Source organism: Pleurodeles waltl, chromosome 6, assembly GCF_031143425.1.
Source record: "Pleurodeles waltl isolate 20211129_DDA chromosome 6, aPleWal1.hap1.20221129, whole genome shotgun sequence".
Classification (NCBI taxonomy): Eukaryota; Metazoa; Chordata; class Amphibia; order Caudata; family Salamandridae; genus Pleurodeles; species Pleurodeles waltl.
This window is the reverse complement of record NC_090445.1, coordinates 220,989,341-221,015,408: the sequence shown is the minus strand read 5'-3', so window position 1 is coordinate 221,015,408 and position 26,068 is coordinate 220,989,341. Positions and strand designations below refer to the sequence as shown.

The 26,068-nt window shown below is 43.3% G+C and overlaps 1 protein-coding gene across 3 annotated transcripts in view; it reads right to left on the bottom strand.

Moving 5' to 3' along the window:
• Positions 1 to 26,068, bottom strand: part of ADAM11 (ADAM metallopeptidase domain 11) — a 375,674-nt gene that overhangs the window by 172,866 nt on the left and 176,740 nt on the right. For all 3 annotated transcript variants that reach the window (XM_069237932.1, XM_069237931.1, XM_069237933.1), the window contains exons 12-14: positions 24,515 to 24,599; positions 13,970 to 14,060; positions 8,096 to 8,147 (exon numbers count right to left, since the gene is read on the bottom strand). In XM_069237932.1, coding sequence (XP_069094033.1) covers positions 8,096 to 8,147; positions 13,970 to 14,060; positions 24,515 to 24,599 — 228 coding nt within the window. The remainder of the gene's footprint in view (positions 1 to 8,095; positions 8,148 to 13,969; positions 14,061 to 24,514; positions 24,600 to 26,068) is intronic.

The window sequence follows — 26,068 nt, the reverse complement described above, 5'->3', positions numbered from 1 at the left end:
CGTGGTGGAATGTTTGGAGGGGAGGAGATTAATTCTAGGCAATAACCATTGCAGATAATTGATAATACACAATTGTCTGTGGTGATGTTTTGCCAATGAGAGTGGAATTTCTGTAGTCTTCTCCCCACAGGAGAAGCGTGGAGTGTAAGGGTGGGAAGGAAGTCACTGCTTAGGTGGTGTAGAGGCTTGCTTTGAGGTTTGGAACTTGCCTCTGCTCCTGAAATAGTCCTCTATAGGAACCTCTAAACCTCCCTCTTTGATATTGGGTTTGTTGTCCCTGCTTTGTTTGGGAGGTGGAAGCATCAGAGGACCGTGGCTTAAAACCTCCTCTAAACTGGGGTCTGCCAAAGGAGCTTTTATATGGTGTGGTGTATAAAGCCCCCATTGCTTTTGCAGTATTTGAGTCTTTTCTCAGCTTCTCAATAGTGGTGTCTACTTCTGGGCCAAATAGATGTTTTTTGTCGAAAGGCATATTAAGTATTGCCTGTTGAATTTCTGACTTAAAAGAAGAGGAGGGTAGCCATGCATGCCTTCAAATTGCAATGGCAGTATTGACACTCGTTGCGGCTGTATCAGAAGCATCGAGGGCAGACCTTATCTGGTTATTGCTTATAGCCTGCCCTCTTCCACAACCTGTTGTGCTCTTTTTTGATGCTCCTTTGGGAGGTGCAGGATAAGATCTTTCATCTCGTCCCGATGGGCCCTGTCATATCTGGCTAGAAGTGCCAGAGAATTGGCATTCTCCATTATTTGGCCACCTGTGTGGAGACTCTTTTGCCAGCTGCATCAAATTTCCTACTTTCCTTATCAGGAGGAGGTGCATCTCCTGATGACTGGCAGTTTGCTCTTTTCCTTGCCGCACTGACTACCACTGAGTCTGGAGGGACCTGATGTGTGATCTAGTCTGGGTCCGTAGGAGCAGGCTTATATTTTTTGTCAAGTCTAGGGGTGATGACTCTAGCTTTGACAGGCCCATTAAAAATTTGCTCTGCATGTTTAACCATTCCAGGCAACATGGGGAGACACTGGTACCTGGAGTGGGTGGAAGACAGTGTGTTAAATAGAAAGTCTTCTTCAAGGGGTTCAGAATGCATAAGCACTCCATGATAAGCTGTTGCCCTAGATATTACTTGAGTGTAGACAGTGGTGTCTTCTGGAGGAGAAGGTTTAGATGGGTAGCGGTCTGGGTCATTGTCCGGAATGGGATCAGGGTCATAGGGATCCCATGGGTCTAGTGATCTCCATGTGAATATAATGAATGTGTTGGAGAAGGCAATGGTGGTGGACTATTGTGAGTTGAAGAAGAAAGCTGTGGAGAGTGAGGAGGAGAAGTAGGGAGAGGTGCTGTTTTCTCCTTTTGTTTCTGCACTTTCGCTGGTGGTTGAAAAGAGTCTAACTCCTCTTGAAAAGCCAGCTTTCTTTTTGTCTGTAAAGGAGGTGCAGTGATAATTCGTCCCCGTCTCCTTCTGTACATGGATTCTCGATTGTCTTTCATCCATAACCTCTAATATTGGCTCAATCTCAGTCTCTTGTTCAGAAGCTTTGTGAGATTCCAGCATAGGCTTTGAGATTTGCTTTAATTTTCTTGAAAGTCCCTGTTCCTCTGTGTATGAGGATTTTAACGGCTCCGAAGTGTGGATCTTTTTCGGTCGTGAAAACGTAGTCGGCTGTTTCAGCTCCAAAACAGTGTCGAATTTTCGACTCTGAAGAATGAGGCCTTTTACTGGAGTCTGAAGTGGGAGCTTTAACGGATTTACTCGACTCCGAGGTGGACGGAGGACTGGACGTTTTCAGCGCCAATCTGGAAGGTCGGTTGCCAGCAGTCTTTTTCGGGCCAAACCATGGCCTTCCGGGAGTGGTGTACCCAAGGCCTTTGGATGTTTTTTTATGTAGGGGTGTAGGGGCAGACGTACTCACATGCTGGCCAGCTGTGATGGGTCTATCGTCTTCCGATTCTTGTTCGGAGTCAGTGTCTTGGATGGAAACTGCCGTCTGCGCTTCCTCCATGACATCGAGATGTTCGGTGCTTTTCGACGCCATTTCCAGTCTTCGGTCCCTGCGATCTTGCAAGGTCTTCTTTGACCAAATGATCGACAGGCCTCGCAATCTTCCTCCCGATGGTCTGGAGAAAGGCACAAATTACAAACTAGGTGTTGGTCTGTATAGGGGTACTTCACATGGCACCGAGGGCCGAATCAAAATGGAGTCCGATCCATCAAGCGTTCCACGCGGTAGGCCCGAACAAGCCCGAGTTGGGCGCGCGTGCCCGAAGGGCGAAATTAAGGTTCCGACGGTACCACCGGTTCGATGCTAGATGGAAAACGCGATCAAAACAATACCAACGAATAAGTAGTTTTTCTGAGGTTTTCCGATTCGAAATCTCGGAGCGAGATGAAACACGTCCGAACCCGACAGCGGAAAGAAAACAATCCAACTATGGAGTCAATGCCCAGGCGCACTGTAACCGAGAGGAGGAGTCACTCGATCCTGTGACTCCGAAAAGACTTCTTCGAAGGAAAACAACTTGTAACACTCGGAGCCCAACACTAGATGTTGGAAGAGCTATGCATAGCATGTGTATCTGCAGCTACACATGCCATCGAACATATACCTATACATATATATATATATATATATATATATATATATATATATATATATATATATATTTTTTTTTTTTTTTTTTTACATCTGTGTGTGTGTGTTGTGAGTGTGCAATGTGACGAATAGGATATTACATAGAAAGGACAGACTGGCAGGCTTTCCCATTGCAAGATGTGCCTTCAGTACTCTCATCAGTTGTGCTTTGAAAATAACATTGCCTTTAGGCCTATGCCCCTTATTTAACACACGAATAAGTAACAGGCCTGCAAGGCACACTACCTTGGAGAATGCTTACTTTTATTATATAGCACGTTCTTAGCTCTTTCTCCCCATTCCTAATAAAAGAATCTAATATAAATAAAACGTTAACCAGAGATAGATGAACAAAACTTACGTCTCTAGGAAATTTAAATAGTGAAACTGTTGGACAAATTCTCACCCGGTCCTTCTACGTTTTTTCTCCGTAAAAAGATGAGACTTCTTCGGTCACAATGGAACGCCACATTTATGATGAAAATTATGCTTACTTTGATCACTATTCACCACTATTGTATCTGAGGGCAGGTGAGAAGCATAGGACTGAATGTGCACTGCCAGCAAACAACTCATTCTGAGAGACACAAACACTTTGTTTTGGCTGTGTTCCAGTGAGGGTGGATATTGACCTTATGCTATCTATGTTGTTTTTGAGGCACGTCAATGTTGACTCTGGGAATATCTGATAAAGATTCTGGGTCACTCCAAAGCTGATATATTTTCACTCCACTTGTTATTTTAGACTATATTTAACCTTACATGAATGGTTCTACCTTTACAACTTGAAAGTTTCAAGGTTTTGTTTGTTGCTCACTGGAATAATTTGCAGAATGGGCATTTCTTCATAAAGGTGTTTTCAACACAGGCTATTTTTCAGTGGCATGCAGTTTGAAGTCTACTTTTTAAGTCTTGCCTGCGACAGCGCATGCACTGCATGTGGTCTCATTTGCAAGAAATATTGTAAACTACAAGGGGCTTGCAGCTCGCCCATTGCTTACCATTGGCTGGCTTCATTGTCACTCGTATTTGCTGCCTTTTGCCAGGCTTCACTTCCTCTTCTTTCGGCTGGAGCACGGACCAAGTACTGATTGCTTCAGATTAAATGTTGTCCTTCCACTGATCCCGCTGTAATTCAGGTACTATTTTTATTATTTTTTCTTCTTCTCTTGTCGTCTTAAAGACTGATAGAGCTGAGAAACCTCATCCTCTGTCCGCGTGCAGATTCTTGTGTAATACGCTGGTTTGCAACCATTTCCAGTAGTCTGCATAATCACAATATGCCTCAGAGATCCCCAGGGACTCTGTGGGGATATTCCATGTTCAACTTAAAATAAAAAGCTTCTAGCAGGAGCACTTCCTGCATGCTTAGACGCCAGATCTGCTACTGAAAATGCTCAACACACCCTGAAGAGACCAAAGTTGTGGCATACCGCTCTGTACAAATAAAAATTATACTATTTGCTCTGAATGCGCTTGCATCAGTGATCAAATTGTTTACAATTGTTTCTCTAAGAAAAAACAAGAATGTTTAATAATTTGTAGAATTCCTACCCTTTTAGAGGTCAGTGATTTAGCAAGGGTATTGAAAGGTCAATTGTATCTAGCAAATTAATGGTTCAGATTCTGTCACTAGTGGGATACCATGTGTGAAAACTGTGGCTGAGTCAAATTCAATTGATGCTAGTTTTCTGAGAGACAAAGAACCAAGGCTACCACAACAGAAACATCCTGCTGCATGCTTTCAATGTGGCTCTAAATTACACACTGGTAATAATCTGGCGTGCCTTGTTGTAAACAAATGTCGTATAAATGTAGTAAACGTGGCCATTTTAAAGCGTTTGCAAGAGTTCTAGAGCTCCAGTCAAGATAAGCCATATTGAAGTTGAACCTGATCAATGCCCAGCTGATATATCTAAAGTTGTGCTTATTAATGGCTTGTATGACAGTACTGTCAAGCAAGTTAAAGGTCCCTGGTGTCATGTAGTTATTGGGGATTAGAAACGTGCAATGATGGCAGCCTCTGGAGCCCTAATAACCATTATTTGTGATTCTCATTACTTTGAGAAATTGAGTAAATCGTCTTTGAACAAAATTCATCCCATATAGCCAAATATTCATCTCAAGGCATTTGGTGAGAAAGACACTGACGTGTTAACTTATTTCATGGATGCAGTTACATATCCGGAATGGAGTTCTGTGACTAAAATATATGCAGCTATCAAAGGGAGGAACATTATTGGATGGCAAGACCTGGCTAGGCTTGGTCTCATGCTTGTCCTTGGTGCTGATAAACCTATTGCCATGGCCAATGTTCGCATTTTTCTGGTGGAGTGTGATATTGATTTGACTGTGGAGAAACTCACTGGGAGTTGTCCTGAGAATTTTAATGGTAAGATAGGAAATATTGCAAGATCTGAGGATTTATTCACAGTCACAAAATCTGTTGTTCCTGTTGTGCATAAGGTAAGGGCTGTCCCTTTGAGAGTGAGACCTGAGTTGAAAACTCTTTTGAAAAAGTTATGCCTAGAAGGTGTTATTCAAGTCACTACCTCATATGAATGGGTTGGTGCAGTAATTATTGTTAGAAAGAGAAGTGGTGGAAGTTGTTTGTGTGTTGACCCGCGCACTCTGAATAAGTATATAATTATTGATTGCCATCCCTTACCAAAGGTGCATAAGTTACTGGTGAATCTGGAAAAATCAAAATTATTTTCTTTATTGGATCTCAGGTGGGCCTACTACCAGATTTCCCTAGCTGCTAAATTTCAGGACTTTACCACTTTTGTAACACTTTTTGGAACTTAAAATGTGTTGTGGATGCCTTTGGTTTAAGAATCTGCCGCAAGTTTTTCCAAAAATTCATGGACATCATTTTGTTGGGTATTCTGATATGCAGGCTTTCGAAGATGACATGTTAATCTTTGCTGAGACTGTCATGGAGCATAACTTGGTTTTGGAAAGAGTGTTGTGTGTTTTCAAAGAAGTTGGTACAACTTTGAGGAAAGATAAATGTCAGCTTTTAACACATCAATTGGATTATTTGGGTCATTGTTTTTCAAATTAAGGTGGTAAATCTAAAATGTATCTTACTCACGCTATCCAGAATGCCAAACAACCAGAATGAGGACACTTTGCTCTTTTTTTTTAGGTCTTTTTATTATTCTCGCTTCATACAAGGTTACACATTTGTGGTTTAGCCCCTTTTGAGAAAGAGGGAAAAATGTGATTGTTCTGTTTGTGCCAATGAAGCGTTAATGAAGCTGAAGACTTTGATTACCTCAGCTCCCGCATTATCGCCTTTTATAGCTGCTAACTTCTGTTTTAGATGGTGGAAGCAAGTCAATTGGGATTAGGAGCTGTTCTTTCCCAAAGGGTTGTTGAATGAGAGAGCAAAAGTTTTGTTGAGGAAGCATATAAAGAGTGATCCTTCAGATGAAACTTATGTGGTGGTCTTGACTGGAGATTTGCCTGGAGATGATGGTAAAATTTGCTGATATGTTATTGCAAATTGTCATAAAATTTGTGAAGAATAGTTGGCCTAAAGAAAGAAGCTTGGAGAATGGCTTAAAAACCTCTGCTCAGATGTCTGCGGAACTCTCTGCTGTTCTTGGTTTCTTGTTACGACATGATGGTCTCATTCTGCCTCAATATCTGTAAGAGATTATTTAATTAAAATAGCAAGCGAGGGTCACTTGGGGATTTCGACAACCATTTGGAAGATTAGCCTGTTTTATTAGTGGCCAGGACTTTGAAGGGCCTTTTGATTTGTTCTCCAACAATGTTGGTCTTAATAGACTATTTTGCGAGATGGGTCTACTTTGGCTTTATTTCTTCACCTAATGCTATGACTGTGATTGTTTTTTTTAAAGAGTTTTTTTAAATTGAAGGACCTCCCAAAGAGTTGGCAACTGTTAATTGATCTCATTTCACTTTGTGTTAAACGGAAGATTTTATGAAGAGCTTGAGCATTATAAATTCGAGAGGTGCTTTATACTCTCTCACCACTAATGGTATAGTGGAATATAGGAATAGATTCTTGAAAGGAGGGGTGCAAACAGCTCTTTATGCATTGTGTCACTGAAGAAACTCCCTTCAAGTTGTTGCGATGTAGTAAGCCCAGTTGTAATATTTGTCCTGATTGGGTTAAAAACCATAAACAAGTGTTCTGATTTTAAGTTGGATGTTCAAGAACGTGTCAAAGCCAATCTCTTGTCAAAGTCAATTTTGATAGCAAACATTTTTCTAAGGATCTTGCTGTGATAGTTGGGGATTGGGTCCTGATTAAGAAACTCCACAGGGTAAAGAGAGGAGAGTCTAAGTACATGTTGCCTGTTAGACTAGCCAAAGTATCTAAAGATGCTGTGCTGTTGGAAGGAAGGGTTCGTGTAGTAGAATCAGTTTGGTTAAACTCTCAGATCAAGCTACGATAATTTGGAATGCAAAGAAAATGGGTATGGTGAGTGTGATTTGAATGGTGAGTTGCATCTGATAGTTCTTGGTGGGTCAATGTTGAAGTCAGTCACTTCTTCTGCAATTCATGACTCTCTAAAAACAGTGCACCCTATTCGTGATTCCAATGATAATATGACTGATGATTCAGTATCTGTGAGAAATGACAATTTTGTTACGAGTGACATTTCGCCTGGGTCTTCTAGTGCACAAGTTTCTCAGGGGCTGGGAAGCAAATTCACTCCTAATGTTTCTGTTACGGTCAGTTTCAATGATTATTATATGCACTAATCGTATTTTACTGATTATATTGTCTTTCTAGTCTCTTTTGGTTTTATTGTTTTTGGGGGAAGTCATTTTGGAATTTCGTACTGTTTTAAAAAAAAAAAATTATGAGGGGAAAGATTATGTTCTCCTGTTATGGTTTATATTACGGAATGTTCTCGTGATACACTTGGTCGCGAGCCCATGTTCTTGATGTTACTGCGTACTATTGTACGTACCTGTGTTTATCTTCGGAATAGAGTTCCATGTTCTGTACCAACTTCGTTGATGTTCTGATGGACGTCGTCAGTTCCTCAGAGACACGGGAGAAGTTGGTAGCATTCTGGCAGAATAACGCTTCCCCGAGAGGTGCAGTAATCTGCAGTTCAGGTCTCTAGATCGATTCTCAACCTTTTTTCATTACTTAGTCCGCACCATTAAAATAGGTAATAACACATTTATAGTGTCTAGAACCGGCAGAGGTGTCTACGAATGGAAACTAGTGTTATTCGAGTGAACGCCCACTTTTCTCCATTTTCATCTTTCTTTTGTACACAAAACTCCACAGGCCAACTCTACATGTAACCACTAGATGGCAGCATGATATAAGGAATGTAACAGTTTCGAGCGGTTCCCATTACCAATGACCATGCAATCTACACACATTCCCTGGCACAAACCATTTTCTCATATATCTCTGCACGTTTTCCACACGTTTAATGCCTCCTTCCTCGTTACTTACCCTGTATCCTCCATGATGCACCCAAGCCAGGAATCCGGACATCTACAGTCTCCTGAGTGAAAAAACAAAAAATAAGTCATTATTTGGAGTGACATTCATTAAATTAATGCAATGGCGAAGGAGCGTCGCCCCCCGGCAAGCCAGGAGCTAAAACGACATGTAAAACGATATTTACTTATAGTTTTATATTTAATCTTCTGCCTCTGCCGGCAACATGTTCCAGGAGGGCGGGCTGGGCCACAGTACGTGGTGAGAGTGCACTTAAGTGCGCATGTGTGTGTGCTTGGCCGGCCGTCTCAGGCCGGCCAAACACACATAAAAAATAAAGTTTCTCCATCCTAAATGTGCTAACAGCCAGGCTGGAGAAACTGCACAGATCGCAAGGTTGTGTCTGAGCAGCAGTCCAAGCCGCTCAGACCAATCCCAATGCTGCTTTCATGCTAGGTTTAGCAAGAAAGCAGCGCCAAGATTGCTGGGGAGCCTGTGCTGTGTCCCAGAAAATTCTGGGACACCACATCAAGGAAACAAAGAGGATCAACACAGCAGGTGGCGGCGACAGCAAAATGTTTTTTTTTTTTCCTTATTCCCCCATCCCTAGCTCCACCCGCCGCTCGCGTTAAGATTTTTGGTCGCCGCTGGACATTATGTTCAAGTTATCCACCTACAGCATTGCGCCAGTGCCATTTCTTATGCCACTTTCCGAGACATTGGCTGCATTTGATATCATAATGAAAACAAGTAATGGTCCATCACAGTTCAATACGGGCATTTCTTAGGACCGGTTTTTGGAAAGGCTCCTCGGTGGATGGGGGGGTGCTAAACTGCCCTTTTAAATGAATCTTCTGATAAATAGCTGAGTCCAGATGCTTTCAGTCGGTTATGGTGAGATGTCTGCCAGATTTCAACAGGAATTTTCACATACATTTAGGCTCTCTCCCTCTCAGTTCTTAAATTCGTCAAAAATATTGGTCATTTTACAAAATGTTATTCCCTCACCTAGTACCATTCTAATCCACATTCCTCACTTTTTCCACTGCCCCGTAGGCACCTCCTAAGCACTGTTCTTGCTGTATAATGAGATTTTCCTCATTTCATGCACAGTAATGCGGCACAAGAAAACCAACCATTCCAGCCCCTTATGCCAGATGACAGGCCAGTAACATCCATCGACACGGAAGAGTGGATGAATGTGATAAGCAAAACCCAATTCCACCTACACAAACCTTCGCCAGCAATCCTCTTGACATCAGTCAAAATCTTCCCCTATGGGTGCACATCTCCCAGACGAGGTGTTCCACAGCACTATCACTCATGATGGACTTTCATGTGAGACAAAATTCTCTTTCCAACTGAACGAATGGACATGCTCCTAGGCTGCTCACAGTAGAGGAACTCGGCCTCATCCACTTTTTTTTCTTTCATCAACAAAGGGCACTGACGACTTTCTCAGACTTTCAAGTTCTCTTCAGTAGACATGGCTGCTTGAAGAAGACCTATGGTGTCTCTTCAGATCTACCCTTCTATGAAACCATTTGCTCTCATCACAGACAGATTCCTTCACCATTTGGCTGGATGTGAAAGCCAAGTTAGCAGTCATCAAAAAGTCTCTGGAGCCTCACTCTGGGTCTCTCTCATGGTTTTCACATGCCAACCCAAGCTGCAGGGAAATATCCAGATTCGTATCAACTTGAGATGCCAAACAGAGCCATCCATAGAGAACGGCACAATACTCCGACTACCGATGACCTCATCGCTTATATTAATAGGGCCTGCTGATTCTCACAGCTAGATCTCAATTCTGGGTAACACCAGCTGTAATTCTATGAAGACTGTCACTATATCACTATCCTTTCAACCGATGTTGGCCTCAGGAGGTACCACTATCTCAACTTTGGCATCTCATCTGCTGTTTAAGTTTTTCAAAATGCAATTCTCGTATCCCTTTCAGGACTGGAGGGCGTCCTTGATGTCTGTGATGGCATTGTGATACATGTTCCCACCATTTCGAAACATCAGAACAGGCTGGCTCTCACCCTCTGGGGGATCAACAACGTGAGGCTAGCATCAAACAAGCAGAAGTGCCAATTTCTGCAACAGGAAACTGAGGGCCGTATTTATACTCTGGTTGCGCCGAATTTGCGTCGTTTTTTTCGACGCAAATTCGACGCTAAACTAACGCCAACTAACGCCATATTTATACTATGGCGTTAGACGCTTCGGGCGCCAAAGTGCCCGGAGTGTGCGTCATTTTTTAGCGTGAACCCCTTCCTTGCGTTAATGATATGCAAGGGAGGCGTTCCCGTCTTAAAAAATGACTCCCAGGCCTTTACGTGGTATTTATACTCCCGGGCAAAAATGACGCCCGGGAGTGGGCGTGGCCAAAAACGGCGCATTTGCGCCGCTTTTTAACGCCTGGGTCAGGCATGGCGTTAAGGGACAAGTGGGCTCAAAATGAGCCCAGAGTGCCCTCCCCTGCCCCCAGGGACCCCCCCTGCCACCCTTGCCCACCCCAGGAGGACACCCAAGGACGGAGGGACCCATCCCATGGACATTAAGGTAAGTTCAGGTAATTTTTTTTTTTTTTTTTTGTGGCATAGGGGGGCCTGATTTGTGCCCCCCTACATGCCACTATGCCCAATGACCATGCCCAGGGGACAGAAGTCCCCTGGGCATGGCCATTGGGCAAGGGGGCATGACTCCTATCTTTACAATGATAGGAGTCATGTTGATGGGGGATGGGCGTCGAAAAAAAATGGCGCAAGTCGGGTTAAGACGATTTTTTAGCGTCAACCGGACTTGCGCCATTTTAAGACGCCCTAACGTCATTTTTTCCCAACGCCGGAGCTGCCTGGTCTACGTGGTTTTTTTCCACGCACACCAGGCAGCGCCGGTCTGATTGCGCCGTCTAACGCCATTCCATAAATACGGCGCCCGCATGGCGCTTCAGAATGGCGTTAGACGGCGCAAAATTTTTTGACGCTAAACTGCGTTAGCGCAGTTTAGCGTCAAAAAGTATAAATATGGGCCTGAGTTTTAAGGGTATATCTGCTCTCAGACCCGGTATGGACTCAGCAAAAAATGTGCAGGCATCTGGAATGCAGCAACATTCCTTGCCCTCAGGCGTCAGAAGCTTCCTGGAGCTAGTCTTATATCTTAGTAGGTTCATCCCAAACATCGCCACCTTAGAGGGACCATTGTGATATATGATGAAGACATCTACTCCCTGGTCATTGGTACAAACAAAAGAGATGGTGTTTCAAGCAATCAAAAAGGCGCTACTGCAAGACACAATGTCATATTTTGACGCTGCCTTACAGTGGATGCAAGTCCCACTGGACTAGTTGCAGAGCTCATGCAAAAGGTTAACAAAGTGAAGTGGACACCTACTGCCTTCATCAGCAGGGTGCTTATGGACACTGAGAAAACATATGCGCACATTGAGAAGGCGCTATTAGCAATCAAATGGGCCTGCACCAATTTTCACCTGTACCTAGATGGCCAGACAATCAAAGTCATCACTGACCACAAACCCCTCATCCCATTATTTGCGAGCACAGCACCACACCCGCCTCTGCGCATTAAAAATTACCAATTTATGGTTGGATACAAACCCATGCACCAATCCAGCTGATTACCTGTTTCATCACCTTCAACCTGACTAATTGAATGCCTGAGACCCATTGTGGGGGAGAGGAGGGCTGATGAGTACTTTGAGCGGGTGGGTACATCTAACTGCCCCTTGCTGTGAATCTCATTGACATTCCAAATCTGATCCATGCCTCCTGCGTGCACGCGGTGTAGCAAAGTCAAATCAATGCAAATACTTCCTCCATAACACCAGTGACCTGGACGACGTCTCGCAGCAGGACATTATAGTGCTATGGCAAATGCGCAACAAACTCAGTGTTACAGAATGAGGTCTCTTTATGAGAGGACACTGGCTGGTTGTTCCACAACAGCTGAGATGCCAAATGCTAATCTTGGAACACAGGCCACCAGGTTGCGACCAAAATCAAAGCTCGCACTCACAGCAAGGACTGATTTCAAGCACTGGACTCTAGAGTTGATGAGATAGTGGCAAACTGCCACTGGTGCCAGACCGCCCAAACCCAGGACAGACTGGCATCAACTGTGACTGAATATCCTAGTGATGGTCCTTGGCAGGACCTCAGCATCAACTTCGGATCCTTGCTGGATGGGTGCCACATGCTGGTAGTCTCTGACATCTACTCAAAGTTCCTAGCGATGGAAATCGTCCATACCATAAACTTTGCACAAACAGAGTCATCTCAACAAAATCTTTAAGCTATTTGGTCCCTGTAGAAAAGTAAAGAGTGACAACAGACCCCCGTTCCAGAGTAACAGTTTATGTGATTACCTTACATCCCCACTCATAACTCACAGGAAAACAATGCCTTAGTGGCCACAGGCTAATGGAGAGGTCCAGAGGCTGATGAAAATACTGAATAAAGCTATCAGGCTGGAATAGCAGGAAGATGTTGAAGATCTGATCAATGAGGACCAACTAGTCACTGGCTGAAGATATGTTTGGTGAAGCCACCCTGGATGTCACCCCCCCTCGCTGACTCATGAACACCAGTACAACTGTATACAAAGGCAAGTCAACATAACCGAACTCGCAATAACACCAGAGCGGGAGAGGCAAGAAGGTCATGTGATCCCCACATCCAGGTGGATAATTCGGTTCTAGTACAGAATCGGGATATGGAAAAATGAAAATTCAGTCTACTTTGTGAAAAAAAAAACATTCCAAGAGACAAGCATAAAAGGGACAATGGTAATAGCCCAGAGGGGCACTGAACTGGTCTTGAGAAACGTATCATTTTATCGGAAGTGGTACCCTGATACACACAGGTGCAGCAACTTTCCAAGTCGGAGTGTCCACCATGATGACCCTCTGGCGACATGGATTATATAGAGCTCCCTTTTGGTCCTACCAACATCCACCTGGAGGACCTAGGAATCTGACCCCAGCTCTGCTTCCCCCAGGGGAGAGGGGGCTAAGGAAGACCTTTAAGGAAAATCTCCAAGGCACCCCATCAGCTGCGAATCCACACCCGCATACCCAAGACTTTCTGCGACTATGAATGCTATAGATTGATGGACATGTGACTCAAGGGTAGTAACAACTGTTGTTGCCCATCAAGTGGCCACAGGTTTGACTGTTTGAGTTAACTGTTGGGGAGGAATGTAGTGTGCCATGTGGCTGCTCCACTAATGACACTAGCATCCATGCAGCCACTCAGTGGAGTGGATAATATAAGTAAAGGACGGCAGTGGGCTCGGACATTGACCGGTGTTCTCCTCCACTACTGTGTCAGTCTCATTATTTATGCCACCACTAGAAAGCATCACAGATTCTACACTTTCAGGTGGCCCATAAGCAGCTTGATAGGGTGCATCCCTGATTGAGGGTGCACCTCCAAAGTCTGCACAAAGCCCTAAAAGACATAAGCTGAGCAAACAATTATGCAAAGGGCAACACCCAACTCCAATGTGAATACAGAAATCATAGTTTGTCTTTAAAATTTTACCTAATAAGCTATATTAAATGGCACCAACATATACATTTAAAAAGAAATACCTACACAGCCACGTGTCTATAAAATCATGTCTAAACGAATAAGGTCTACTGCCTGAATCCACAGGATTGGATGTAAAATATTAAAGTTCAATGAATGAAGAGTGTAATCTGATGTCATAAATATGTACAGGGCTTTGATGCGTGAACTAGCATGATCAGACTCACCAAAACAGTTAAATAAATAAAATAAAAATAATAAAATAACAGCAAGAGTCTGCTTCTTTCTTTGCAGCATCTAAGGATGGATTAAAACGTATGTATCAGTTTACCTGCAGCACCACGCTGCTTATTCCACACCATTCCAATGTTTTGGCCCAGGGTCTGTGCCAAGGTTATAGCCATGGCGCCAATGTTACCATACTGCAAGAATAAAAAGAACAAGTTATTTATCTCCAACAACATTTTTTCTGATAGATACTACTCTTCTCAGAAATGCCTCATCTTGAGATGACTCATAACCAGGCACTCTTTTGCATCACAACAACGTGTGCCCTAAGGTAACTATAACATTCTACCAGTCTGGGTACCCACAAAGGAATATGCCACATATGAAGCTATGTATTACACACCTTTATTCTTCTGCATGTAACCATGCACTCAAACTTCTAAACTGCATTTACTTCACCACATACTAACAAACCCTTACGTCACAGCTCTACGGAGTCTTTGAGGAGCCAAAAGTATTCCATCATTCATACTCACATGACACTACACTCACCATGCACAGTTTTTGCATCATTAATGTGACTACAAATGTAGTGATATTATGATGATGTTATAGAAGATGTCATGACTGATTTAATATGTGGGGTAATTAACACTGTATGGCAAGGGTGTGAGTTATAGTAACCTTAGGGCACAATTTATAGTTTCTTGAGATAACTATAATTGCTGAATTTCTATGGTTTTATGTGTGTAAAATCTGAACCAAACTATAACGTCCCTGTAACCTCTTTTTTTTAGTAAATTTCCAAAGTTTTCATAATTCTATTTCCTAACTGTAACGTCCCTGTAACCTTTTTTTTTTTTCCAGTGAATTTCCACTGTTTTTTAATGATATTTCCTAACTATAACTTCCAAGTAACCTGTGGTTATGAGTGGGTGTGTGAGTGGCTGTGTGGGTCTGTGAATGAGTGGGTGAGTGAGTGGCTGTATGGTTGTTTACGTGTGTGTTTGTGTGCGCGTGCGCATGTGGATGTGGGTCTTTAAGTGGGTGTGTTAGTGGCTGTGTGGGTATGTGAGTAGCTGCATGAGTGTGTAGGTGGGTGTGTGAGTGTGTGGTGGGTGTTTGAGTGCATGAGTGACTGGCTGTGTGGGTTTGTGAGTGGGTGTAAGGGTGGCTCTATGGGTGTGTATGTGGGTGTGTGAGTGTTATGAGTGAGTGCTTCTGTAGGTCTGTGAGTGGGTGTGTTAGTGGTTGTCTGGGTCTTTGAGTGGGTGTATGGATGTGTGGGTGGTTGTGTGAGTGGGTGGGTGTGTGAGTGCCTCTGTGGCTCTATGAGTGAGTGTATGTGTGGTGGTCTGTGTCTATGAGTGAGTGGGAGAGTGGCTTTATGGATGTGTTGGTGGGTGTGTGTGTGTAGTTTTACTGTATAGGTGTGAATGGGTCTGTAAGTGGCTGTGTGGGTCTGTGAGTAGGTGTATAAGTGGCTCTATGGATGTGTACATGGCTGTGTGTGTGTGTGTGTGTGAGTGCCTGTGTGTGTAAGTGCCTGTGTGGGTGTGTGAGTGGCTCTGTGGGTGTGTGAAAGTGGGTGTGTCAGTGAGTGTGTGAGAAAGTGGGTGTGTGACAGTGAGTGTGTCAGTAGGGGTGTAAGTACTGTGCAGGTCTATGAGCGGGTGAGTGGCTGTATGGGTGTGTGAGTGGCTGTATGGGTGTGTGAGTGGGTGTGAGTGTGTCAATAGCATGTGGGTCTGTGAGTGGGTGTCTGTGTACGCGGATCCAGCCGAATCAGTGAGGATCCGCAAATCCACCCAAATCCATGCTCCAAAAACAAAAACAAACATTTTTGACAATTTCTTGCCCATGAGGGGTCTCACACAGACCCTTCGATCAGTCCCATGGGGTCAGGGTACCTCTGCCCTGATCACTTCCATCACTTTTAAATTTCATTTTGCCGGCTGGGAACTGCGTCCCGGTGAACAAAATGGGGCTGCAAATTTCCTCTTAGATTGCAGCCAGCCAATCACAGCATTGCTCTTGGTGCATGGATCTGTTGATCCACCCAGCTCAGAAGAGGATCTACAGCAGATCCGCTTCTCTAGATATACATAAATCTTTTTGCTTTAATAACTCCAAAACTTCTGAGTATATTTACCTCAAATTACAAAAAGGGATCATTCTGGACCAAGATCTAGCTTTCTGACAAACTAACGTCCCTATAACCGTTGGCTTTTTAGTGAATTTAGAAAATGTCAAATGTTTTTTTCTATTATATTTCCTAAATATAACGCCACTTTGGTTTTTTCAGTGAATTTCTAGTTTTTTAAATTTATTATTATTCTTTTTTTAACATTAATGCATGGTGGGGGGGGAATTGGACACAGGGTGTGGCCTGGCTTTGTGTTGCCCCCACCCAAACATGCAGCTCCTGCCCCCCCTCCTTGCCATCCATTGTCCAAGTCCATGCTCCTGCTCACTCGTTACAGTCCTGTTCTGCCACTGCCCTTCCCACCTGCTTGCTGCCTCATCCACTTCCTCGCTACCCTTTGTTGTCTGAGTACATGCAACTGTCCCTTCTCTCTTGCCCTGCATGGTCCGATGTGCTGCCACTGCCCTCCATATAGCTTGACATCCCTGCCCACTCCTTCTGCCCTCCGTTGCCCAATTCTATGCTCCATCATTGCCCCTCTGCTAAGCCTCTGTGTTTAGCTTGTTGTCTCTACCCTCCTTCCCCCTGCCCTCTGATGTCTGTCTGCATGCCCCTGCTCCCTCCTTTTTGCATACAATGTCCCATGGACCTGTCACAGCCCCTCCTATCTACTCTGAGTGTTCTGCTGATCTGCAACTGCCCCTCCCACTTGTAAAGCATGGTCAGGTGGCTGCTGCTTGTCCCTGCCACCTCCACACCCTGCTTGTCTGAGTTCCATGCCCCTATCACCTCCCTCCTGTCCTCATGGTCCATTTTGCTGCCACTCCCTTCTGCCCTCCATGCTCTGTTGTGCTGCAACTACTCCTCCTGCCTGCCCTGAGTGGTCCGTAGTGAAGCCCCTTCCCCTTCCCTCCCTTGTCTGTGTCCAGCTCCTAATCATCCATTCTGTCCTCCATAGAAAAATAATGAGAAAACGGTTTTCTCTCAAACATCATTCATGAAATCTGAGCAGAAGGCTTTTACGCAGGGTAAAAGCACCTTAGAACACACCACAATTCCTAAAATTAGTATGGTACCATCAACACATAATTTATATTGTAACTAAAATCTGTTATCATCAACCTTTATATATTCTTCTTTTTTGTGACCCTCAAAACCTGCCATTCACTACAATGCATTTTAATTAGCACCATGCCTCAGAGCCCTGTATGTGCTGTCACAGCATGTTGTGGCCAGACAATGAAGGGGGGGGACAGGGGCATTTGGGCCATTTGGGGTCTGGGTGTGCTCACCCTGCCCACTTACATTTTGTATTCATTTTCTGGACACAGGGACAAGAGCCTTGTAATGGCTGCCAAAACATATTGTTCAGGTTGTCACCAACCAATCAGGATTGCCTAGTCTCCTTCAAATTGGCCAATCAGAACATATTTGAACACACACTGTCCAGATATACAAATTTATTTTTCCTTTCATATCTCAAAAAACTACTGAATGGATTAACACCAATTAACAAAAAGGGCGCATTTTAGACCAGGAGCTACCTTCCTGTCAATGTTGGTGTGATTTCGTCAAGTCGTTAAAGCTGAAGCCATGCTCGAAATCCCTATGGGAATTAACATCGGGAAACACACCTTTGCTTTTTACCTCCCCACCTTTTCTTGGCCCCTGCCTGACAAATCACCCTGAAACTTAGCATGCACAGTAAAACACAGCAGGGCACTTTTCGTAAATTTTATGATGATTTTTCTTGGTAAATTTTATGATGATTCTTCGAACGGCACCAAAGTTATAGGCAAGTCAAAAAACACTTTTCCTATGGGAACTAGGTCCTAGCTACAACCACCTACTGGCAGTCACCAGTAGGTAGTTATAGTTAGGACCTAGCTCACATAAGAAAAGCATTTTCTGACTTGTATATTACCTACTGGTGATAGCCTTTAGGTAGTTATTGTTAGAACCAACTTTTTCCATAGACAGAAGGTTTGTTGTTTTGCCAATAACTTTGGTGCCGTTTGACGAGTCTTCACAAACGTTTGAAAAATAATACGACAGTCAGTTCAGCTACTGGGTTGTAAATTTCAGAGTGATTCATCAAGTGGGGGAAGAGAAAAAGGGGGGATCCCAAAACACTTTTTCTCCATTCTTTGCCTTTTTTTAATTGTTGAACACGACTACAGCCCAAACTGCTGAACGGATTTACACCAAATTTGACAGTAAGATAGATCTTGGTCCAGAAAGTGTGCTTTTTATACTTTGGTGTAAATCCTCTTAGTCGTTTTTGAGCTATTTTAGTTCTTAAAAAATAGATATCTAGGGACACAGATCCTCAGCGGATCCACTCGTGGAGGATCCACGGATCCGAGGGAAAAGCAAGGCCCTGACCGCAACCTGAAAGGAAAGTTGTAGCTGACATTTGTGTTTCGCACTTCGGCCCAGGGAAGGTAAAACATGAGTGTAAAAATATATGGGGGGGTCAGGATACAGGTATCTTGACCCCATAGGACACATAAAGGGGTCATGGCCCAAAAAGTGCCCTTTTTTTTTCTTAGTCCGATCTGCCGATCCACCGCAGGGCTCAGCACAGCCCCCCATTGTTAACTCACGATCGATCCGTGGATCTGATAAAATGTCCCAAAATAAAATACACCCACTGCATACAGTCCTATGCTGTGCAAGGCCAAATGGCGTGAGCAGCTTGGGTTTGGGTGTGAGCAGGAGGGTTTGCTGCAGGGCCAAAGACTTGTGCAGCGGTGGTTATATTAACATGCATGTTAAAATAACCATAACAAAGGGTACAGGTACGTTATAGTTAGGTTGATGTTTTACCCGTACCAAACCATAGAAATTCAGCAGCTATAGTTGTACCTATACTTATCTGAAGAAACTATAAGTTGTACCGGAAAGTAACTTTAGGCAAAGAGTTAAAGTTTCTTAACATAAGTATAACTATAACTGCTGAATTTCTATGGTTTTGTACAGGTAAAACGTCAACCTAACTATAATGTCCCTGTAACCTTTGGTTTTATATATATGTATGTATGTATATATATATACATATATAATTTTCCCAAAAATTGTATAATTTTCCCAAAAATTGTGCCCGAGAATCACGTTGTACATGGGAAGTTTCATTTTAATTCCAATAGGGATTTTGAACACTACTACAGCCCGAACTGCTGGACGGAATTACATCAAATTTGGCAGAAAGGTAGCTTTTGGTCCAGAAAAAAGTATTTTTATGAATCCGTTCAGTAGTTTTTGAAATGTTAAAAGAAAACCAAATTTCTATATCTGGAGGCGCAAAGATTTTGCAAATACTCCCAGTCTCGAGCAGAGGTCTGATTGGCTGGCAACACTTCAACCAGGAAGTGTTGGCAGCCATTTTGAGACTCGGATTCAGCCTAGTTAAAAAAAAATGAAAAAAATTAAAAGGAGGCAGGGCACTGTTACCCTACCGCCCTAGCCTTGGTGCAGGGGTCCCCCCCAGGACCCCTCTCAATGCTTGAAACTATTTTGTTTTAAATCACTATGAAAATGACGGAAAATCCATGAATTTCGCCATGATAAAAAATAAAAATCAAGCACAGTCTCCCTTGCTTGCTTTTCATTTTGCCCCCAGGAGTGCCAGGTCCCGGGGGCACTACCAAAATATAGGAGGGGCGCAGGGGGCCCCCTCCTAGGGGTTTTCCATGCCCCGGGGACCGCCACCTCCACAAGGCATTGCCCACTGTGTATGAGGCGGGTCTGCTCGCCCACGCCCGGGAGAACAACAGCCACCAACTCCCCAGGGCTCTAATGCCTTAATGTAGGGGGTCCATCACGGACCCCCAAGGTCCTCGGGTCCACCACCTCCTGGAGCTAAATTCAAAGATATAGGGGCGGCCGGCCTCCTTCGTGGAGCCATAGGTGGCCTTCGGGACTGCCACCCCCAGGGCCGGCTCCTACTTTCTACAGAAGTACCCATCCTTGGGAGGGAATGGTTTGCTTTTGCTTGGTGGGAGCTAACAGCTCCCACCAAGTGAAAGCACACATTACTCCGTCAAACAGCTCCCACTTGCTGAAAGCGGAGTATTTATCTCTTTCCCTGCACACAATTATGCATGCAGGGATAGAGATGAAAACATTGGTCCCATAAGCAGGGAGCTGCTATTTAAAGCAGCTCCCTGCTTGCGAAAGCAATGCCAGCTCCCGCAGGGAGTCACCTAGGACAGTGGGGGCCTTCAGGCTCCCCCTGCAATCCTCTTCTGGCAGTAACCATCTTGCTTATCTGCCGTTTTGAAGTCATTCTATGGAGAGACCATTGCAATAACAATAGCCTCTCTATAGAATGACTTCAAAGCAGCACACAAGCAAGATGTTTGGTTCCACTGTTATAGCTATGTTTTGATGCACAATACAGCAAAGTCACTTGTGGCCTACTGGTAAAGCTCATTCGACTGTTACTCAGTAGGTTGAAGGTTCAAATTCTGGTATCTCATGGCAGTATGTCTGTTTATTTACTAGTCTTTGACTGTTAAAAAATTCATAGTGATGGAACATTTACATATGTTTGCTATCAAACTCTTTGGGTTGAATGTCATATCTACGTCTGGAAACAGCATAACAAAGAGATACCTGTGTCCTAGAGGTTAAGGTCTTGGGCGCTCACCCTGAAGGTTGAGGGTTTCAGTCTAGGTGTGTCAGTATTCACATTCCTGCTTTAATTACTTTTCAAATTCAAATATTTAAGGCATATACCGAAATGTGATTGTGCTCTTTTTACTTGACAAATACATTTTTCTTTTCAATTTGTCCTCCAACATCTCATTCTAAGTATATCATTAAGGCTGCAAGGCCTGGTGGCAGGCCAGGCCCTTCCCCGTGATGTGCATAGCCGAAGGCCGTGCATGGCACGGGGTTGGGTTCTTATAGGTGGTTAGCAGCTGGCCAGGTCCTGCACCCAACACCTGCCATGCATGGCCAAATGGTGTGCATGGCATGGGGTTGGGTCCTTATAGGTGGTTAGCAGCTGGCCAGGTCCTGCACCCAACACCTGCCATGCATGGCCAAATGGTGTGCATGGCGTGGGGTTGGGTGATTATAGGGGGTTGGTTGCAGGGCCTGGCCACAGACCAGACCCTGCAGCCAACCCCTGCTGCGCCCAGCCAAAGGCCGTGTGCGGCATTTGTTGAATTAACATATAGTAATTAAAATTACATTTGCGTAAAAAAAAACATAGAAATTCACTGAAAAAAATTAAGAGGGACATTATAGTTAGGAAATAGAAATAAAAACACCATAGAAATTAAATTAAAAAAACAAAGGTTACAGGAACGTTATAGTTATGCTCACATTTTAAACGTACAAAACCATAGAAATTCACCTGTCATAGTTAGAGTTATCGAAAAGTAACTATAACTAGTGCCCTACGGTAACTAAAACGCATGCCCTCACAATGCACTGCTAATTACCCCACAAATTACAGCACGTATGACCTCTTTGATTACATCATTGATAATATCAATGTAATATTTGCAGTAAAACGTTTGAAGAAAAAACTGTGCATGGCGGGGATGCGAGTTATAGTTACCTTATGGCATGAATTATAGTTACTTGAGATAACTCTAACAGTTGAATTTCTATGCTTTTGTCTGTTTAAAATGTGAGCCTGACTATAATGTTCTTGTAACCTTTGGTGTTTTAAGTGAATTTCTTTGTTTTTTTAATTCTATTTCCTAACTATAACATCCCTGTAACCTTGTGTTTTTTTCCAATTAATATATATATAAAAGACGATATAGATAGGTGACAATGTTAATGTTTTGAACTAAAAAAAAACACAGAAATTCATCAGTTACAGTTAGCAGCACTACAATTTGTGCCCACCATGCACTGCTTATAACCTCACATGACATCACTTATGACATGTTTTATGACATCACTGATGACGTCTCAGGTGCTTCTCTAAGGCAGAAGCAGCAACTGCAGGCCAACCTAGCAGAGCACACATAGCAAAGGGGCAGTACTACTCCTCACAGCTTCAGCTCTTCTCCTTGGCAGAGGTTCCTCTTGATCCAGAAGTGTTCTAAAAGTCTGGGGTTTTGGGTCCACTACTTATACTCATTTTTGCATTTGAAGTATGCAAACTTCAAAGGAAAGTCTTTGAAGAGAACAAGACCCTGCCCATTCCTTGCCCTGTCCCAGCCACATTCTAGGGGGTTGGAAACTGTATTGTGTGAGGTCAGGAACAGCCCTTTGAAGTGCAGGTGTCAGCTTCTTCCTCCCACTGTAGCCCAGGAAGACCCATCAGGATATGCAGGACACACTTCAGCTCCCTTTGTATTACTGTCTAGAGTGAATTCACAAACAGCCCAACTGTCATTCCGACCCAGACATAGATTTAGCAACCAAGCAGTAGCACACAATTGTTAAGCAAGAAAATGTCCATTTCCTATAAGTGACATTTTCAAACTTAAAATCTAAAAAACAACTTTACCAAAAGATGTATTTTTAAATTGTGAGTTCAGAGACCCCAAACTCCAAATCTTGATCTACTCCCAATGGGAAACTGCACTTAAAAGATATTTCACGGCAAACCCTATGTTACCCTGTAGGAGAGATAGGCCTTACAATAGTGAACAAGCATTTGTAATGCAATGGGTCTCGCGTCTGCTCAAGTTAGAGCTTTTAGCTTTGTGAATTCCTAACTGGACTTTTCTTGCCACATAAATTGAAAATGAAAAGTAAAATGTTAGTTGACAAAAGCAAACCGATTCAAATTCGTGAGCGCGAAGGGGAGACACAAAAACAAAAAATTGTTGCTCGCAGTCAAACGTATCCACAAACGTGAAATTATCCATGTAACAGGGTTGATGGCCAAGGAGGTAACAAAACTGCCCCAAAGAGGGACAAACGTAAAGCATTTATGAATAATAACCAAAGATTTTTGAAAGGCAAGCCCATGAACGAGTGAGTGTGATGAGTGTGATGAGTGTGCAGTGGGCGTTATTTCAAAGCCCACAGATAGATTTCAACAGGCCAGAGTGCTTGCATGCTCGACCTAAAACGAATATAGCAGTATTTCTCTATCAGGACATGTGAAACACATCAGTACATGTCCTACCTTTTAAATACACTGAACCCTGCCCATGTGGCTGCCTTGGGCCTACCTTACGGTTGACTTACATGTAAAAAAAAAAAAAAAAGGGAAGGTTTGGGCCTGGCAAGTGGGTACACTTGCCAGGCCAAACTGGCAGTACAAAACTGCACACACAGACACTGCAGATCTGAGACATGTTTACAGGGCTACTCATGTGGGTGGCATAGTCAGTGCTGCAGGTCCACTAGTAGCATTTGATGTACAGGTCCTGGACACACACAGTGCACTTTTACAAGGGATGTTCCAATAAATCAAATAGTCCAGTCATGGATAAACCAATCACCACCCAATTTAGACAGAGAGCGCTTGCACTTTAGCACGGGTCACCAGAGTACCAAAACCTGCAAAAAGGACCAAGTCCAAGAACCTAGTTATGTCAATCTTGGATAACTGTAACTGCCAATTTCAGTGTTTTAGTTTTTAAACAGCTTTTTCAGTGAATTACTAAGGTTTTTATTTAACGTAAGTTAAAATGTTCCTACCTTCATCACATATAACGCCACATTAATATTTGTGTGTGTGTATATTCACTTTAAAAACAGGTTCACATTTTACTCGCACAAAACCACAGAGTTGGCCAGACAGAAGGGAGTTGTTTCAGCCAATCAATTAAAATGTTTCCTTTTCTAAAAAGATAGGTGACAGATTTGTATAAGTGCTATGGCAAGGTAATGGTAGGCAGTGTCCTGAGTTGCCATCAGCAGTCAGGTGCCAGATTTCAACCTAACTGAAGCAAATGAGACGCTACTACTAAGGACAATATATCACCTTGCCAAGGGGAGCAAAAATCCCTGCACTGGCCATGAAAGTTTATCTCTAATTGTCTCGTTGATTAAGATGATATTTTTTCACAAAGGGTAGGTTGGGCGGGGGAGCAGCCTATCCGTAGAGTTGGAGAAGTTTGTGAACCATTTATATCACCACATTAGTGTTCTATAGGAGAACCTCATCACAATGGCTAGAACCAAGAACCTTCTTGGCATATATAGAGACGATCATTGCATCAGGATCAGATTCATGGAAGAATTTGTTTACTAACGAAAAAACATCCAGGGACATTAAAGCAGACATGCAATACCATCCTTAATTAATTTGTACTCAGTGAAGAAGGGAGAGCAATGGAAAATAGAAACTTCTTATTTTGGCACAATTGGGACAGACAAGCTAATGCAGAGTATCTGCAGTAGAGTACTGAAATCACTGTATGTGGAGTGGGGAAGAAAGGAAGCATTTAGCGAAAAGATCCTTCCTAATTACTTGCTTGCCCCACCTGTGCTGAGTATGTCTGCTGGCACTACAGGTGGACAAAAGGCACTAGTAGTTAAGATGGACACTGCTGACCATTGTGCTAGACTACACACCTCGTTAACACCACCTCCTCTTGTTGGTGAGCAAATTCCTCCAAAGTAAGCAGTGCCACTACGGCTACTTTGAAAAGTTCGTCCCCTGCAACAAAGGAAATCAAGTGTTAACAAAAGGTGGCTCAACAACTCCAAGTTCAAATCTTTGACCATTTAACAGATTTTCTGCAAAAACTCTTGACAGATCATCACATTTGGTTTATAAAACATTCACTATCCATCAGATAACCACACAATACGTTCCCATCTCACCTAATGGGGCAGTCAAGGGTGTTCAGCATCTGCGAAAATGGCGTGTGTGGAAGGGGTATGAGAAGCAGCTGTGAAGAAGTTAATTACTTACCTGTAAACTTCAGTTCTCCAGTGGTATCTTTCATAAATTCAGACTGCTTCATTTATTCTGTGTCTTCAGGTTGGGAAACCCTGGTAACTTTAAACATCAGTAATCATTCTAAAAATGAACATAGGCCTAACAATAGTATTTATTTTGCAGGACACCCACCATATTTTAAACAACCTAAACTTCAGCCAATGAGGTGAAATTGCTGAGCTCTCGACCCTCCCTAGTGGCCACCATATCTCACATTTCATAGCACAAGTGTCAAGGATACACATAATAGGTAGTAAGCCACTGATCAGGTGGGGAGAGCGGCAGGGTGGAAGAGAGAGAAGGCTCACATCTGAGTCTATAAAAGATACCAAAGCTGGAGAACTAGAGGTACAGTTAATTACCTAATTTCCTCACCAGCATTGGATCTTTCATAGATAAATATACTTGATTCAGTACAGTAGGCAGTACATCAAAGGTACAAATGTGTATAAAGAGGATTCCACTTTACTAAAATAGAGTACATAAGACTGCTTGACCCACTGAAGTATCAGCTTCCGCATTCACATGCAGGCAGGACTGCTTTGTAAAAGTGTGCCAGCTTTTCCATGTGGCTGTGAGGCAAATAAACAGGAAAGGTATACCCGGATTCAATACAGTTGTCAGCACCATGTTTCTACTGGAATATGCCCTCAATCTGGCTTGAAGTGGGTGCTTTGCTTTTCTGTGACAGAATGAGATGCTGGCTGACAGCCAATGAACAATTCCTTACTTAAATAGTAGGTAAACCCTTCCTGGGCAGTCAGACGAGACAAATAACTGCTCAGAAGTACAGATGTCTTAAGTCTTGTCTATATGTCTATATAAAATCTGATACACCGGCACACATCCAACTAATGATCTTTCTGCTAACTGCATGTATTTAGAAGAAGGGAGCGAGAATAACAGCTTAATTTAGGTAAAGGTCCGAAGAACCTTGGGCAAGAACTTAGGGTTGGTGTGGATGGTGATTCTTTTGTGAAGCAAAGCTACAGTTCATTCATGATGAACACTTGAAGCTCTAACTCGCCTGTCTTAGGTGAGAGCTAGCCTTAACGCAATATCTGATGAGAGAAATTAAGGACGTACCCTATAGATCAGCTCAAAGCAAGACAGCATCAGCTGACCAAGCACTTTATTCAACTCCCATGATACTGGAAAAAATTTCAGTGGTGGAAAAAGCTGAA